Source organism: Microtus oregoni, unplaced genomic scaffold (genome assembly GCF_018167655.1).
Source record: "Microtus oregoni isolate MIOR12 unplaced genomic scaffold, Mior012 000005F_ref0000423, whole genome shotgun sequence".
NCBI lineage: Eukaryota > Metazoa > Chordata > Mammalia > Rodentia > Cricetidae > Microtus > Microtus oregoni.
The window spans coordinates 18,589,006-18,605,087 of record NW_024543064.1 but is presented as its reverse complement, the minus strand read 5'-3'; the positions used below and the strand labels follow the sequence as shown (position 1 = coordinate 18,605,087).

Below are 16,082 nucleotides of genomic sequence, written 5' to 3'. Positions count from 1 at the left end.
CCCACCACCCCTACTGGCACACTTTCTCCCATAATTACCTAATGCCTGCCGTAGGCTCAGCTTCTAGACAATGGGTTTAACCTCAGGACCACTCTCTACACAAAGTTCCAGATTCTTTGGTATATTTTAGATCATTCTGTCTATTACAGACTTACCTTAGGCAAGTCGCTCAAGACCTCTGCTGACAGACAGAACTCCAAAGTCAGACCAGCTCAAATGTGCCCATCCTTGCCCATCTCCCGACAGAGGCAACAACAGTCAGACGGCACAAGGTCGAAAGCAAGCATCCTGCTCAAAGGAAAAGCACCAAGATCCCTTCAACTCTGCAATTTTATTACAGGACATGCTAGGGATGGGGCAAGAGAGAGACAGAGGGGTGACACGCAGGCAGCTGGGGATGTGCAGTGGCATCAGCTGAAGACCCAGAAAGCCCCAGCAGTCAGTGTGGATGGAATCCACTCTGGCCCCTTCTGAGGCTGGGTGGCACACATGCACCATGCCCACAAGATGGCAGAGGCACTGTGAAGCACTCAGGTGCCCTCCTTTTCTGGAGGGTTTATGGAGGAACCTACTCCCCCCCCCCCCACACACACACAGAACCTGGCAGAGCTATTGGCACCTGCCCTGTTCAGTCCTATCATGAATCATGATTTTCTTTGTTTCTTTGAGACAGGGTTTCTCTGTGTAGCTTTGGAGCCTGTCCTGGAACTCACTCTGTAGACTAGGCTAGCCTTGAACTCACAGAGATCTGCCTGCCTCTGCCTCCCGAGTACTGGGATTAAAGGCCTGCGCCACCATCGCCTGCAGGAGTCATGATTTTAGAGGAGTTCCTTCCCACCACGGGGGGGGGGAGTAGGGGTATCAAACAAAGCACCCCCAAACCAACACACAGCCACTGGAGTCACATGGATTTAAATCACAACTCCAGAGCTCTGAGTGACCCTGAGAAGCCACTTGGCTTCCCCAAGATGCGAGCACGTTGGTCTGAAAATGGGGGTGATTTTCTAATTCACTGTTGTGAGAACTAAATGAGAAAGCGGGGGCGGTTGCTGCAGGGCATCCCAGAGACTCTGAGGTGGGTGCCGTGGGTGACTCCAGCAGCAGACAGGGGGTCTGGGCTCAGGGAACGGCTACCAGCCTTCCTCCTCTGCCAAGCTGAAGGCTGAGCCCCTGGTGGGGCAGGAAAAAGAACTGGGCACACAGGGAAGAGGGTGAAGTCAAGAAAGCCTTAATGAGATTAAGATCAAGTGTTCAGTGCAGGACAGAGCTGGTGAAAGGCTGACCCTCGGGAGGACTACTTATAAAAAAGGTAGAAGAGAAGGAAGATGGGTGTATTCCCACCCCCACGTGCAACTGCGAGGACATCAGGCTGGACCCATCCAGGATTTCAGACCCAGCCATCATGCGGCTGCTGCTGGGGGAAGCCACTGCCCCCTTTCTCCTCAGCATTCAGATTTTTAAAAAATATAAACTGTGAGAAAGTTCATATAAAATGAGACCATTCATATAAAAACACTTTTCTGTGTGTATAAAAAAGACTGGCCATGGTCAGTGGTTCAGGATGTGGACTGAGTCCCTAAGAGTAGCTGGGGGGAACTGGTGATCACCCAATGGCAAATGAGTCTGTCTGCAGGACCCTGAGGGCTAGACGGTGCTGGCTGTGGTCTTTGGCTGGGCTACACTTCTACGGAGTAGGGGTCAGGGTGGGAGGTGTCATGGGGACTCCAATGGTCCTGTCATGAACCCGTGCTAGGTGCAGGCAGTAGGACCCCACACTCCAGAACCCATTGATGACGTACAACCTACTTCACAGTGAACTTCAACTCCCCAAAGAGGACTGGGCTCGGGCCATCGGGTCCATGAAGCGCTCTGAAAAGGGGCAGTGTGACAATATGGTCTCTGCTTCTGTAGAAGGGCCCTGCACATAGGCTTCCACAGCCGTCTCCGGCTGACGACTCCAAGCTGGGGGCACTGGGCACAGAAAGTTGCCTGGGGGATGGCCAAGAGAGAAGGCGCCAAACAGGCATGGGGCTGGCAGCCTGGCACCCAGGGCCAACCTCTTGAATTCCTTCGACTTGAGAGGGGAGCCAAGAAAGAACGGGCAGTCTGTCTTCCCAGCACCAAGGCCCTGACCTACATCGCTGTGTGGAAGGGCCACGGAGATCACCCCAGACCCTGTTTTAGGGGACTTGAAGCTTTGGGATCCCGATGAGAACGGAAGAACTGGTAGTGGTAGCAGGCCTTTGGCTCATTTACACACTTCAGTCAGGCCCTTTGCCTATCCACCTTCATTCAGGCTGAGTGAAGGGAGCAGCCTCATTTGGCCTTTGACCTCACTAGGCAGCCTGGGAGTGAAGGAGGCCATTTCCAGTGTGAAGTGGATGGAGGGCATTGTGGCTCCAGGGTGTGTGGAATCTGTCCGCCGGGTTCTCACCAGGTCCAGTTTCTCTAGGACTCTAGGCTCCCTAGGGCTGGAGGAGGGGCAGGCCACGCCGGAGTCCCTCCCTCAGGAACTGCATGTAGGTGGCTGTGGATGGGTCCTCAAAGGTCGAGGAGAAGCTGAAGACGTTGTTTTCCATGTCTTCTGGCTTCATGGAGGTGATATCCAGGAAGTAGTTGGCATTGATGTGGTGGACCTGGGGGAAGGGCTGGGTGAGGAGGACTGGAGAGGCCGAGGCCACATCTGCTCAGGCCATCGCAGCCTCTGCCAGCTTCACGCTGGGGTGAGATCAGACAGGCTAGCACACTGAGGATGATCACACTGGCTAGAGCTGCCCAGGCCAGGCTGCTCCCCTTTTCCTCAGCTCACATGTAGCCCTCTACTGAGGGAGTGCCCCCCTACCTCACCCACTAAGCAGAAAACCCACCTTCCAATACCACCTTTCCTCTACTATGCCTCACAAATGGCCTCTCTTCAGTCCTCATGACCCCGAACACCTATCCAAGTGCTCAGTGCTCAGTGTGCCCGTGTTTAGTGTGCCTGGTGCTCAGTGTGCCCGTGTTTAGTGTGCCTGGTGCTCAGAGTGCCCGTGTTTAGTGTGCCTGGTGCTCAGAGTGCCCATGTTTAGTGTGCCTGGTGCTCAGAGTGCCCGTGTTTAGTGTGCCTGGTGCTCAGAGTACCCGTGTTTAGTGTGCCTGGTGCTCAGAGTACCCGTGTTTAGTGTGCCTGGTGCTCAGAGTGCCCGTGTTTAGTGTGCCTGGTGCTCAGAGTGCCCGTGTTTAGTGTGCCTGGTGCTCAGAGTACCCGTGTTTAGTGTGCCTGGTGCTCAGAGTACCCGTGTTTAGTGTGCCCCATGCTCAGTGTGCCCGTGTTTAGTGTGCCCCATGCTCAGTGTGCCCCGTGCTCAGTGTGCCCCGTGCTCAGTGTGCTCCGTGCTCAGTGTGCCTCCCTAGATTCTCTCTGCCTCAACCACAGTGTCTATGCCTTTTTGAGGAGCTTGGTGGGGTGGGTGTGCAGTGAATGAGCAGACGGGTGAGCCACGAGGAAACGAAGCAGTGGAGGTGTGAGATGCATGTCAGTCAAGAGTCTCCCAAAATCCTGTCTCCTTGTCTTCAGGACCCCAGGGTAGGCTCCCAACTGTCCCTCTGGGCCTTTCCTCCCTGGCTCCCCAACACTGCCAGGGGCTTCTCACCTGAGCCTGGACCAGCAGAAGCCTCAAGCACACTGTCCTTCCCCTTCATCCAGCCAGCTCCTGCTCCTGACGACCCTCCCTAGAGCTGGCCAGCTCACCACCCTCCCATAGCCCTGTCTTCCCATTCTGGCCGCACTGAGACTGAACACAGCGGCTCTCAGAGCTGGAGCCTTGCTCTACTATTCTGAAAATGGACAAGTTTTTCAATGCTGCTGTGACCTGATGCCAGGCCCTCTAAGCAGCCCGACAGGAGAGGGGGACCTGGAATGTCAGCTCAGGCCAGGCCTTCCTCTATTCCTCTCTACCCTCCCTCCCTGGCTCCAGCGAGGTTCCCTTGGGGACATCTTGACTCTATTGCTATATTAAATGCCTTGTGTATGTGCCCACCCCCACCCCAGGATCCCTATGCCAGTGATGGAGATGATCGCCTCAGACCAGCTGAGACGAGCTCAGGAAAAGACCACCCCCATGCTCGCTGTCCCCTGCTCCGTCCCCTGGGACCCACCACAGTGCCGTTGGGCAGGCAGATCATCATCTCTACAGGGAAGCTGTACTTCTCCAGGTGCAAGCCTGCTAGCTGCCTGTGGAGTGCGTTCTCCTGCTGGACCTGTGGGGAACAATGTTATTTCCTGGTACCTGGGCCTCATGCTGTCTTGGGGACGCCACAGGCTGCTCCCCCTGACCCCGTGTTCACCTGCAGGTCTTCCAGTTCCTTTACCAGGGACCAGGTACTGATGAAGCTCTCGTTGAGGAGCGTGAGGATGGGCGGGCTTTCCAGGACAGTCTCCCGGAGAGTCCGCCCCGAACCTGTTTGGGGTAAGGCCAAGGGTGAGCAGCTCTAATTTCTACAGCAATGATCTCAGTTTGGGTAAGTCCTGTGGGCTGCAGAATGTCTCTGCACCCAGACGAAATAACAGGTTAGAGGAGTATATACTATCCAGGAGTGGTGGCATATATCTGCAGTCTAGCACACAGGACGCTGAGGCAGGAGGATTGCTATGAATTGAAGGCCAGCCTGTGCTACATGAGGAGTGAGTTATAGGCTAGCTTGGGCTACTGTCTCAAGAAATGATAAAAAGCCAACAGCAGACCCCCAAGGAGTAGTTGCTGAGTGAAGGGATGGTGGGATTAACATGAACAGACTGGCATCCCGGGTTGAGGCTGGGGTGGCCGGGATCTTCTTAGCAGCAAAAGCCTCTCAATCCACTTAGTTCTGTCTCTAGGGCCTTTACACAGACACCTTCTACCCCAAACCCTCTTCCTCCTGCCAGGTGACAAACCTCTAGTCTCTGACTTTAAAAGTCACTTTCTCCAGGAAACCTTCTGACCACCACTCCCCCTCCCCGCCAGCTTCGCTTCTGTGAATCCACTTTGAACTCACTGTTGGACACCCAGAGAACTTTCCAGAAGGTCTTTGGTGAACATTCTGGATAAGAAACCCAAGACCTGGGCTGGAGAGATGGCTCAGTATTTGAGAAAACTGGCTACTCATCCAGAGGTCCTGAGTTCAATTCCCAGCAACCACATGGTGGCTCACAACCATTTGTAATGAGGTCTGGTGCCCTCTTCTGGCCTGCAGGCATACACACAGACAGAATATTGTATACATAATAAATAAATATTTTAAAAAAAACATAATAAGGCTGGGCGGTGGTGGCGCATGCCTTTAATCCCAGCACTCGGGAGGCAGAGGCAGGCGGATCTCTGTGAGTTCGAGGCCAGCCTGGTCTACAAGAGCTAGTTCCGGGACAGGCACCAAAGCTACAGAGAAACCCTGTCTTGACAAACAAACAAAAAATAATAATAATAATAATAATAAATAAATAAATAAAATCTTAAAAAAAGAAAGAAAAGAAACCCAAGCCCAGCTTCTGGCACTGTTTTTCTCTCACTTGGAGACTTGACTTTACAGAGGATAAGATACATTAACACCCAATGACGAAAACGGGCTCGGAGGGGAAGTTGCTTGGTCAAGGTCACCAAACTAAAATGGCTGAATATGAACACGTCTGTCTGGCCTTTTCTTCTACACTTGGCGTCATGTTCTAAGCTCAGCCCGAGCACAGCAAACCTCCCCTGGGAGTCAGTTCCTAGGTGGCCCAGGTCCTTACGGCTTCAAGATCTGTTTGTCCCAGAGCCTCTTGTGCCCCATCCACAGGGTACGAAGGTCCCCCACTTTCTCTTAGAGCTGACCAGGGTGTTACCTCACCTCAGCAGGACTGGTCGTCCAGGGCTCCCCACAGCAAGATGGAATGCACAAGTTTGTTCTCAGCCTTGGCCCTGTCAAAGGCCTCCGTGAATGGCAGGTAGTTGACCTGTGGTCAAACCAAGAAAGAAACTGAGTGGTTGGGGTCCTGTTTGGGGTTGTGATTGTGAAGTAGGTATTTTTTCATGTGTGGGGGGAGTACATGGAGAGTGTGTGCGTGTGTGTGCGCGTGCATGTGTGTGTGTGCGTGTGAAGGGGCGTGTCTGAGTCACATGACCCCTTCTTCAAGTTTAGAGAAGCAGACAGGAATCCCAGGAATCCCACGTCCAAGCTGGCCCTGAGCCCCAGTTCCAGCACAGTGCCTTTAACCAGACTACAGCTCCCAGCCTTGGCCGCACGGAGCCTTACCCTGGCCTTTACGCCCAGTCTCACCTTCTTGAAAGGGTACATGGCCACCTCTAGGCGCCGGGCAGCTTCCTCCCAGCTCAGCTCCTGGTGCCACTTGATGTCCTCGAACACGAACTGGAGGGGTTCTCCCGAGGGCAGGCGGCTGTCAATCATCTTGCCATCCTCATCCAGGATCACAGAGGGCACCGAGGGGCCCGTGGCCTCCAGCTCCATCTGGGCCAGAAGTCAGTGGTGAGGGGTGTCTCAGAGAGGGGCCCTGAGAAACCTTCAGGGATGGTCTACTCTGCAGAGGCGGGGAGACGGGGCTCAGGGCAAAGCCTTGCAGCTGGACACATCTGGGTAGGGGCACCTGAGTGTTCACCTGGGGTATGTAGCCGATGTCCACCTCCATGTTGCTGGTCTCACTGGCCCCATACAGCCACTCCATGTCAACATTCAGGGACCTGAGGATGGCCAGGGTAAAACAACATCACCACCACAGCCTGTTAGTCACACATCAGATGCCATCTACTTTTATTGAGACAGGGTTTCTCTGTGTAACTTTGGAGCCTGTTCTGGAACTTGCTCAGTAGACCAGGGTGGCCTCGAACTCACAGAGATCCCCTGCCTCTGCTTCCTGAGTGCTGGGATTAAAAGCATGAGCCACCACCGTGCGGCTGGTGCCATCTAATTTAATGCACGCAGTTGTCCTATTAACAGATGGAGACACTGAGACTCCAGAGCTGTCACTGGGATTTTGACAGTAGAGCCTGAGCCAGGCCTCGACAGTTTAAAGGACTCTCATCACATGACCCATCTGCGGCAGAGAGGTGGCCAGTGTCTCGCTGCAGGACCCAGGATGAGGCTGCAGGTCAAGAACCCTGTTGGTGCAGAGGCCCCTGGAAGAACCTTCCAGGCTGGCTCTTGCCTGCAAGAAGACATCAGAAGTTTGGCTTGGTCCATGCATTCTGAAGATCGGCCACATGGGGGAGCCCCAGGACTGCCGCGCAATAGTTTCTGTGGCAGTGACTGAATACCATCAGGGCTGTCCCTGTGGCCAGGTTCTTAGACACAGGCCCAGAAGCAATAGGATCTGCCTGGTCATTTACCTCCTGTGTTATTCAGGACCTCAAAACGGGCACACTGAGGCCAGCCTCCGCCCCACCTGGCAAAACTCATAAGGGCAGGTGTACAACCATGTCTCTGTCCTGTCTCTTTCTCTCAGTGGGTTCAGGCTCTCCCAACCATGGTTACCCCTGCCCCATGGGTGAAACAGGGCAGAAGTCAGTCTTCTACCTGGAAGGCGAGGAGATGGGCCCAGAGAGGGCCAGGGCCTTGCTCACAGCCACACAGCCCATTGCTACCAAAAGCAAGTTTTGAATCAGGGCCTCAGGGCTCCCAGCTCAGGTCCCAGCCTGGCACAGGTCCTCATGAGCCTGTTAATAGTCCACCCGCTATCAGGGAAGACTCTCTGGAAGCCACCCCCACCCTCCACACACCCCCTCAGTCCCCTGATCTGCTGATGGGGCTGACCCGAACAGGCAAATAGCTGGCATAGGGCTGAACTAGATGTCACCTCTCTGGGAAGCCTTCCTAGACTCCCACGGGCCCTGTGCAGCTGCTGGCATTCCCCTCAGTGGCATACATAGGCTGGCTGGGCTGTCTTAGGAGAGTACCAGCTCTGGGGAGGGCCTGCTGGTGGCTATGGGGCAGCAGTGAAGGCTTGAGGTGTCTTGTTGGGCTCTAGGACCTTGCTCTGTAAACTGCTGGCTTCCCACAGAGGTGGAGGGGATGCCTGGAGATGTCTGTGAGTAGACAGGAAGACCACTTCACTACCTCATGCTGCCTCCTCTTAGTCAGCAACCAGGTCCCCCAAGCGATGGTACTGGGGGGCAGGGGAAAGGGCCGAGATTCAAGGGTCCCTGGGCCCCCTGATGTCTGGGCTCAGGGGACAGGGTAAGAGGAGTAGTGGTAGAATGTAGTAGCAGGGCGCTGAGGCTGTGCTGGGGGCAGCTCCTACCTGTGATTGGGCACGAACAGCCGGAAGTCACGGATGTGTGTAGCATCTTTGGACAGGATGATATGGCCGGTGAACTGGCCCGGCGAGAACCAGAAGGGGAAATCAGGAGGCTCACTAAGCTGGAACTCAGCATGGATCCTGTGGGAATGGGTTTACTAAGCCTGGACCCCTCCCCAATCTCGCCCGGAACCTAGGGAGCCTTGCCCAGACTCCTGTGGGGTCGGGATAGGGAGACACCGGGAGACACTTCAAATGGAGCTGTTCTTGAAGACGCAATCTCTGTGCTGCCTTCCCTGGAAGCCTTGCCCCATCTCCCCCTCCTCCTTATCCAAGGTGTGCGCATGCATGCATGTGTATGTGCCCCTCTGTGTGGATGATACCATCCTGGCCACCACCCAGGTCCAGTTCAGGGCTAGGCAAGTTCCAGACACCTCTTACCAAAATTGTGTGCCCTCTGAGAAAGTCATTACTCCCCTGACCCACCAAGGAGGAAACTGAGGTTCAGAGAGTCTGAGTCCACAAAGGAGGGAGGCAGTAACGTTGGGGGGTGGTCAATGGATGGGCCTTCCCCTACCCTCCCAAGCTTTGGGACACTCACCGGAACATCACTGTGTAGTAGGAGTCGCTGATGGCAGTTAGGCAGGCCACGGTGCCCTGAGGGGCAAAGCGGGTCTTCACGAAGGGGCGTGGGTGAAACATGCTCAACAGCCGATGGATGATGACCTGGGGGCGGCAGTGAGACCCTGGCTGGCTTGTTGGACCCTAACGCCTGGGTCTGTAAGCTGACGCCCAGAGGGCGGGGCACTGAAGGAGTGGGATGCCTGGTACTTGGGTCCAGGTTCAGAGAGGAAGGGCCACCCCTGAGCTCGGCCGGCAGGGCCTGCCTCTCCTGGTACTACCCTTACCTCCTTGTCCTTGGGCGGCGGTGGGTAAAAGCGGTTGTTGGACAAATAGCCGGTGAAGACACTCAGCTCGCCAGGGATAATCCACCAGGGCTGGCCCAGCTCCTGACCCGGAGGGGGCAGAAAGGGCCGGAAGTGGCGGGCAGCAAACACTGCCGTTGGGGAGGCTGCAGTCGTCCAGTTGCGGAGGCCGGACAGAGCGAGGCGGGAGACCTGGGACAGGGAGAGCAGCGTTCTGGGATGCCCTGTCTATGTCCCTCAAGCCCAGTCAGACAACTGGGGCAGCAGAGGGAGCAGAATGTCACACCTCAGCCACGGCCACAATCTTAGCACTGTCTTGCCAGAGTCTCACACATACCCTGCCTGGGCTTCAGTGGTTTTCCAGGTCCAGCCACACCAGGGCAGCTTACTCAGGCCGGGCCACTGAGTAGCTGGAGGGGCCACCTGGCCTTGACCAAGGTGGCTGAGTTCTGGCTTCACACACAGGTCTGACCCCGATCCCCTGCATAAGCCTTCAACCAGTCCCGGGTGCCAGGCCCTGCCCCAGGCTGCCTTGCTTTGCCCAAACCACATCTTACAAGAGGTTGGGTTTGCTGTTGAGTCTGATGATGGAGGGAAGTGAAGAAAACGCCAGAAAACTCCAGAGTTAAAGAGCAGAACCCTGGGAAAGTAGGAGGGTCCCCCCAAAAAGGCCCTGCCTCAAGTCACCTACCCATCATGTTCGGAGCCTGACAAGGTCTTTCCTCACCGGTTTCCTCCCCTTGAAGAGTATGTGTGGGCAGAATCGGTTAGCCAGCAGTCAGAGGGCTATCTACACATGGCCCAGAGTTCAGAGGCAGGACCCTGGAGGTATGTGGCCCCTTGTCTACGGTCTTACCCTTCTGGCACCATTACCAGGGCAGGAGGACCACCATACCTTCTCGCAGAGGGGATCTGGACCACTGGGAAATTACCAATCCTTGCTGGGCAGCAGGCCCCTCCCTCCCTCTCTACCTCCAGTGTTAAGAGCCAGGCTTGGAACCTAACAGGCCGGTTCTCAAAGGAGGGCCAGGGTTGAGTTGCCTGCCCGCTGGTCCTGCTCACGGCTGCCCAACCCTGCAGGGCACTGACAGAGGAAAGGTCCTGTGCTGTGGCAGGGTTGGGCACTGCCCTGCCTCCCTGAGTATTGAGGTCTCCCTGGTTCTTATCCCACCACCATTCCCAGCATTCTCTGGGAGCTATCGGCTGAGCAGCGCCATCACTGCCAATCCCTCCTCCACTCCCGTTCTCCCAAGCAAAGCTGAATCCATGTTTCCACCAACAGAACTCCCCCTGACGTGCCCCAGCCACCTCAGTGTGCTGTGTCCCACGAGGTGATATTCTCCCTCTTCTTACAGCTCCCATTTGGGCAAAGAGCACAGCGAGCACTGGTCCCCAGCCAGGAGTTTCGGTCATCTGCTCTGTCCCCCACTTTCCATCAGCAGCCACACCATGCTCTTTCCTCTTCTGTACCCTCCAGGCTGTACCCCCCATCCATCCCCCTGCCTCTACCAACTCCAGGAACTGGTCTGCTGGCACCCCCACCCCCAGCCTGATTTCACAACCAACCCACTGAAGCGTTTTTTGTTTCTGCAGAACAAAGGTTAAAGGTCAAACAGAGACCCTCAGCAATCTAGCTTCTTCTCTTGCTGCCCCACTAGCGAGCATGCCTCTCACTGGCCCTGGGTCAGCCGCACCTGCCCTCTTGCCTGCCTGCCACCTTTTGCCACAGGCTCTTGCTCATGCAGAAGTGGGGCTTTGCTGAGCAGGTATGGGCTGGGCACAGAGGGTGGTTGCTTTGCTCCTGGCAGAGGGAGCAGCAGACGGGGAGATGGGAAGCAAACCCCCCCCCCCCACCTCATGATTAAGAAGGAAACCCAGAGGATCTAGTAGGAGACAGGTGACAGCCAGCAGGGGTGGGGACGGGGCATGGCCCTGCAATAAGCTCACTGTGTCCTCAGGGCCTGGAGCTGGGAAGGAGCTGGTGCCTGTCTCCTCCCTTCTCTCCCCCAGGGGCTCGTCCTCACCACAGTCCCCGCCAGATGCTGCACTGTGCATCCAGGTCACCATTGATAGAGAACCTGCCACATTCCAGGAGTTGGAACAGACAGAAAGTGCCCATCATCAGGACTCTGTGACTAACTCTTTGTTCCAGCCCACCATTTGTCCCTGGGCACAGCCTGTCAGATGTCATTCTTGCCAGGAAGCTCTCCCAGACTTCCCTGTGTACAGAAGGGCTCCTGCAGCTTCCTCTGGCTCTCCCACCAGACCTAGCTGGGAAGCAAGCTCAGCTTTTTGGATGCCATGGGCACCCTGAGGGACACTGGCAAGGGTGAGGAAGAGGGCACAGGCCTGTCCTCGGGAGCAAGTGCACACGGGCAGTTTTGACATCCGGGGTCCCTCCCTTGCCCCTACTCACCCCTAGGAAGCCATCTTTGCTCTTCGTCATGGTCTCTGTGAGCAGAGGCTGGAATCGGGCTTCTATGGTGAGAGTCTCCTCGCTGGGATCATGGTGCAGCTCCTCCTCCTCATAGCTGGCCACAGGAACTGACCCTATGGGACAGAGGTGACTAGAGAGACCTTGCCCAGGGCTCCAGGCCTCACTTCTCCCAGGATGCCTGTGATGAGGGAGCTAGGCTTGGGACAGGGCTAAGAACTAACAGTCACCGAAGTGACAAACACCATGCAGGGATCCTATTTCCAGCATAGCCCGGGAGCAGATGTTATCATTAGCAATTCCATTCCACAAGCACGTGGAGATGACGCCACTTTGGAGGGAGTCAGGACTCAAAGCCAGGCCTGTGTCACTCCGAATTCATGATTAGTTATGACCCTCTTCTGGATCTTAGGGGACTGTGAGGGACTCATTCAAGGGAATCTTAGCAAAAGAAAAGCAAGCCATCATGCTATAGACTATGACGTATGACGTCATTGGATGAGAACCCGTGGGCAGAGGCTTGACCTGTCTCTCCCTGCTCTTCTGGCTGGCTTGGCCTCCCTGTATGAGGAGCAGCTCTCCCATAAGGAGATGCAAAGCTCCTCATATTCCCCATGTGGATGGAGCCACAATGCAGGGTTTAGGGGAGGAAGCGACTTCCAAAGCAATGACAGAATGAAGCATGCTAGCTCTATCCTCCAGGCTCCCAGGATGGATGAAGGCACAGAGACCATGCCTGGCACTTAGTGGTGGCACTGGTGACTAGCCAGGCTGAATGGGGCACAGCCTAGGTACCTCGCAACCACAGTCATCAGAAGTATCCAGACTCCCTCTTCACATTGCAGCTGCTCAGGGCCCACCTCTGCCTACCAAGTGGACCCTCCAGGGGTTACTCAAGAAACTGCCCAGTCCACAGCAGCCCTGTTCAGAAGGTGGCTTGTGGGCTGGCGAGATGGCCACATAAGCCTGACCTGAGCTCTATCCCTGCAACATGTGCTATACAACAGAAACTAGAGGGGCTGGGTCTCAGCCAGGCAGTGGTAACACACACCTTTAATCCCAGCACTCGGGAGGCAGAGGCAGGTGGAGCTCTGGGAGTTAGAGGCCAGCCTGGTCTACAGAGTGAGTTCCAGGACAGCCAGGGCTACACAGGGAAACTCTGTCTCTAAAAACAAACACAAACAAACAAACAAAAAACATAAAAAGGAAAAAAAAAAAAGAGTCTCTACCTCAATCAGGTGGAGGGAAGAGAACTGACATCCAAAACTTGTCCTCTGGCCTCCAGGTGTGTATTGTGGCACACACGTGTGATTGTGCATATACACACTAATAATAAACATTTTTTATATGATTGTTGATATTTCTCTATCTGCAAGTCAATGCAGGAAAAACCTTTACTTACTTTTTTTTTTAATTTGAGACAAAGTCTTAGGCTGACCTGGACCTTGCTATGTAGATCAGGCTGGCCTTAAATTTGTGGTATTGTTACCTCTCTGCCTCCTGAATGCAGGGATTTTGGGTGTGTACCATCACTTCTGGCCAGCAGAAATTTAGAACAGCATTCTGAACATCAGAGAAAGGAAGGGAGGACTATGTAGGGTTATTATTAGTTATTATTAGCCTTGCAAACTCAACGATTTCAGTGGTAATTATTAAGAATAACTGGGCTTTGGTACCTCAAGCCTTTGTTGTTGCTGTTATAGAGATCCTGTCTCAAAATAAAACAACAAAAATAACCAGACATGGTGGTGCAGCCATAATCCCAGCTATGTGGAAAGCTAAGGCAGAAGAATCCAGAGTTCAAGACTAGCCTGGGCAATTTTGTGAGATCGTATTTCAAAATTAAAAGATGGGGCTGGAGAGATGACTTGCTGGTTAGGAACAACTGGCTGCTCTTCCAGAAGACCTGGGTTCAACCCCAGCACCCACATGGTGGCTTACAACTGTAACTGCAGCTTCTGGTGATCTTATGCCCTCTTCTGGCCTCTGAGGGTACTTCACTCTAATGGTGCATATACATGCAGACATACATGCAAACACATAAATAAATTTTAAAAATTTTTATTTTCACCCAACTGTCCTCCTCTAGCAGTGACCCCAGGACCCTGGACCAGCAAGTGACCATCCTTCAAACCCATTCTCAAAATCTGGCCCATGATGGCACTATGGTACCCGACCCTGAGAATAATTGGTTTCTTCCTCCCCTGACTCTCGCCCACTGACAGGCTTCCACAACCAGCTGGTGCCCAACAGGGTGCCTAAGATCGTAGGTTTGAGAATAGAAGAGGGCACTGGGGACACTGAGACAGGAGGCCTGCAAGCCAGAGGCTTGCCTGGGGTATACTGCTTAGTTCAGTGGTAAAACATTGAGTAATATAAACAGAGCTGTGTGTTCACTGTCCACTGTCTCCAAAAGCTGGGGGAAGGAGGGCGAGTGTCGGAGTGTGCTGGGGAGAAGGCTCACTAGAGCACTTGACTCACAAGCAAAGTCAGGCAGAGTCATGCACGCCTGCAATCCCAGCACTATGAGAGGGGAGGTGGAAACAAGAGGACCCCTGGCCACTTGCTGGCCACCAGCCTAGCATAAGTGGAGGAGTCCGGTGCTAATGAGAGAGTCTGCTTCAAACAAAAGGTGGGAGGTGCCGGAGCACCAAGGTTATCCTCCGACCCCAGCCTGGGTGGGAGGGGCCAAGCACTTTATATTTACTTGAGATCCAGGTTATTCTGCTCTTATTTTACGAAAATTAACAGTTGCACCTGGGCAGGCCTGGCTAGCAGGAGCTGGGAATCACACGGCATCTGGGAGTCAAGAGCGCAGCAGACACAGCTGTGGGTCCTGTCTGTGACTATCTGCACGTTGGCCATTGCTCACAACCCCTCTGAATCTTCAACCCCGGAAGCCAGGGCAGGGCCCCACAATCAGATGGCCAGGTCTAACCTGGTTCTCTTCCTTCTAGCCCGGCAAGTGGGTGTCTCCATCTTCTGAAGTAGAGCTAGCAGGACAGTGTCCATCTCCCCAGGCCTGTGCCAGAGGTAAAGGCTGAACCTCCACAGAGTGCTTCAAGCCAATGATGTGGCGGGGAAGTGGTGGAGGAATGCCAGTGTTACCATTCACAATCATGACCGAAATGGGCTTGGGTGCCAAAGCAGCCCGTGCACCCAAAGTAGTGTGTGTGGGGAAGGTTGTAGGGGGACCCGACCTGGTATGCGTCCCGTGAGTGCCGAGCATCTCTGCTACCTGTCAGTTTCTCTGCAATGGGTTTGAACTCCTCTGGGCTGATGTACATATCCTGGTCCGTGTCCAGCGAGGAAAAGAGAAAGAGGCCATCTGTCCCCAGAACCTTCAGTGCCGATTCCTGTTTGGGAGGAAAGGGCTGAGATGACAGGCCCCAATCTCCCCATCCCAGTCCCCAGCAGGCAGCTGCTTCCTGAACTCCTGCCATCCTCTTCCAGAGTCCCCTCCGTACTTGCCAGCTCATTTGTCCAAATACCAGCTCAACAGCCCCAGAGTTCCTTGTCCCCTTTCCAGTCGCTGCTGGCTGGCCCCTGCCTCACATCTACGCCTTCATCCATTGTCTACTCTGGGTGCCCTCGCTCCCCTTTCAAAGGCCCGGTCCTACTTTACCCTGTCCCGGCCACTGTCCCCTCCAGCCTTCCCAGTCCCCCTTCCCAGGTCCGGGGCAGAGCTTCACTCTCAGCCTCAGTCTGCAGCCACTGTCCCAGGCAGCCCCGTGCACCGTCCCCCTCCGGTCCCCACCGACCTGCCGCGCGGCCGCCTGGGCGTCGGCTAGGAGCGCGCAGGCCCGGGCAGCGGCGGCGGCGGCCACAGCGGCCACCAGGGCTCCGAGCAGCGCCAGGGTGCGGGCGCGGCTGCGGGGAGGCGCGGGCTGCGCTGCGGGGTCCGGGCTGTGCGAGCGCTGCGCCGCGGGGCGGGCCCGGCCCATGGCGGCGGCTCCCGGGCTCTCGGCGGCTGCGGGGACCGGGGAACGCGCGGCGCGGACGGCGCGGGGCGGAGCCGGGAGGGAGGGCGTCAGCCGGGCCCACTCTGCCGGCCGGGCTCTGCCCAGGGGAAGAGGAAGGCCCCGAGGGAGGGCGCGGCGCCGTTTCAGCCGGCCCACGGGCCCTATGTCCTTACCTCACCTCTCATTACAAAAAAAAAAGGAGGAAAAACAATTAAATTATTTTAGATATCCTTTCCACTCTGTAGCTCAGCCTAGCCTGGAACTTGCTGTGCTGTTCAAGCTGGCCTTAAACTTGCATTGGTCCTCCTGTCTCCCGAGCCTTCAATATGATCACCCTCACCCCTGCACAAACACCCGGTCGTCTTTCCCTTCCTTCCTCCCTTCCATCTAGGTTTCCGTTACTTTTGCAAAACGTGGATGCCATTTTTGAAGACTGCTGTTGAAATCATGATCTAAAATACCCGTTGGGGCTCAAGAGGACTCACGGGGACTGGGGAGATGGCACAAGCTTAAGGTTG

The 16,082-nt window shown here is 55.2% G+C and overlaps 1 protein-coding gene across 1 annotated transcript; it reads right to left on the bottom strand.

The window, feature by feature from the left end:
* Positions 1 to 312: 312 nt before the first annotated feature.
* Positions 313 to 15,590, bottom strand: Selenon (selenoprotein N). Its single transcript, XM_041652748.1, has 12 exons — positions 15,364 to 15,590; positions 14,841 to 14,958; positions 11,585 to 11,718; positions 9,151 to 9,360; positions 8,844 to 8,968; positions 8,246 to 8,383; positions 6,608 to 6,689; positions 6,271 to 6,459; positions 5,842 to 5,947; positions 4,327 to 4,439; positions 4,138 to 4,239; positions 313 to 2,636 (listed from the first exon to the last, which is right to left on the bottom strand). Exons 1-12 carry the CDS (start codon positions 15,544 to 15,546, stop codon positions 2,466 to 2,468), a joined length of 1,671 nt encoding a protein of 556 aa, XP_041508682.1. The 5' UTR covers positions 15,547 to 15,590; the 3' UTR covers positions 313 to 2,465.
* Between the last annotated feature and the right edge of the window lie 492 nt (positions 15,591 to 16,082).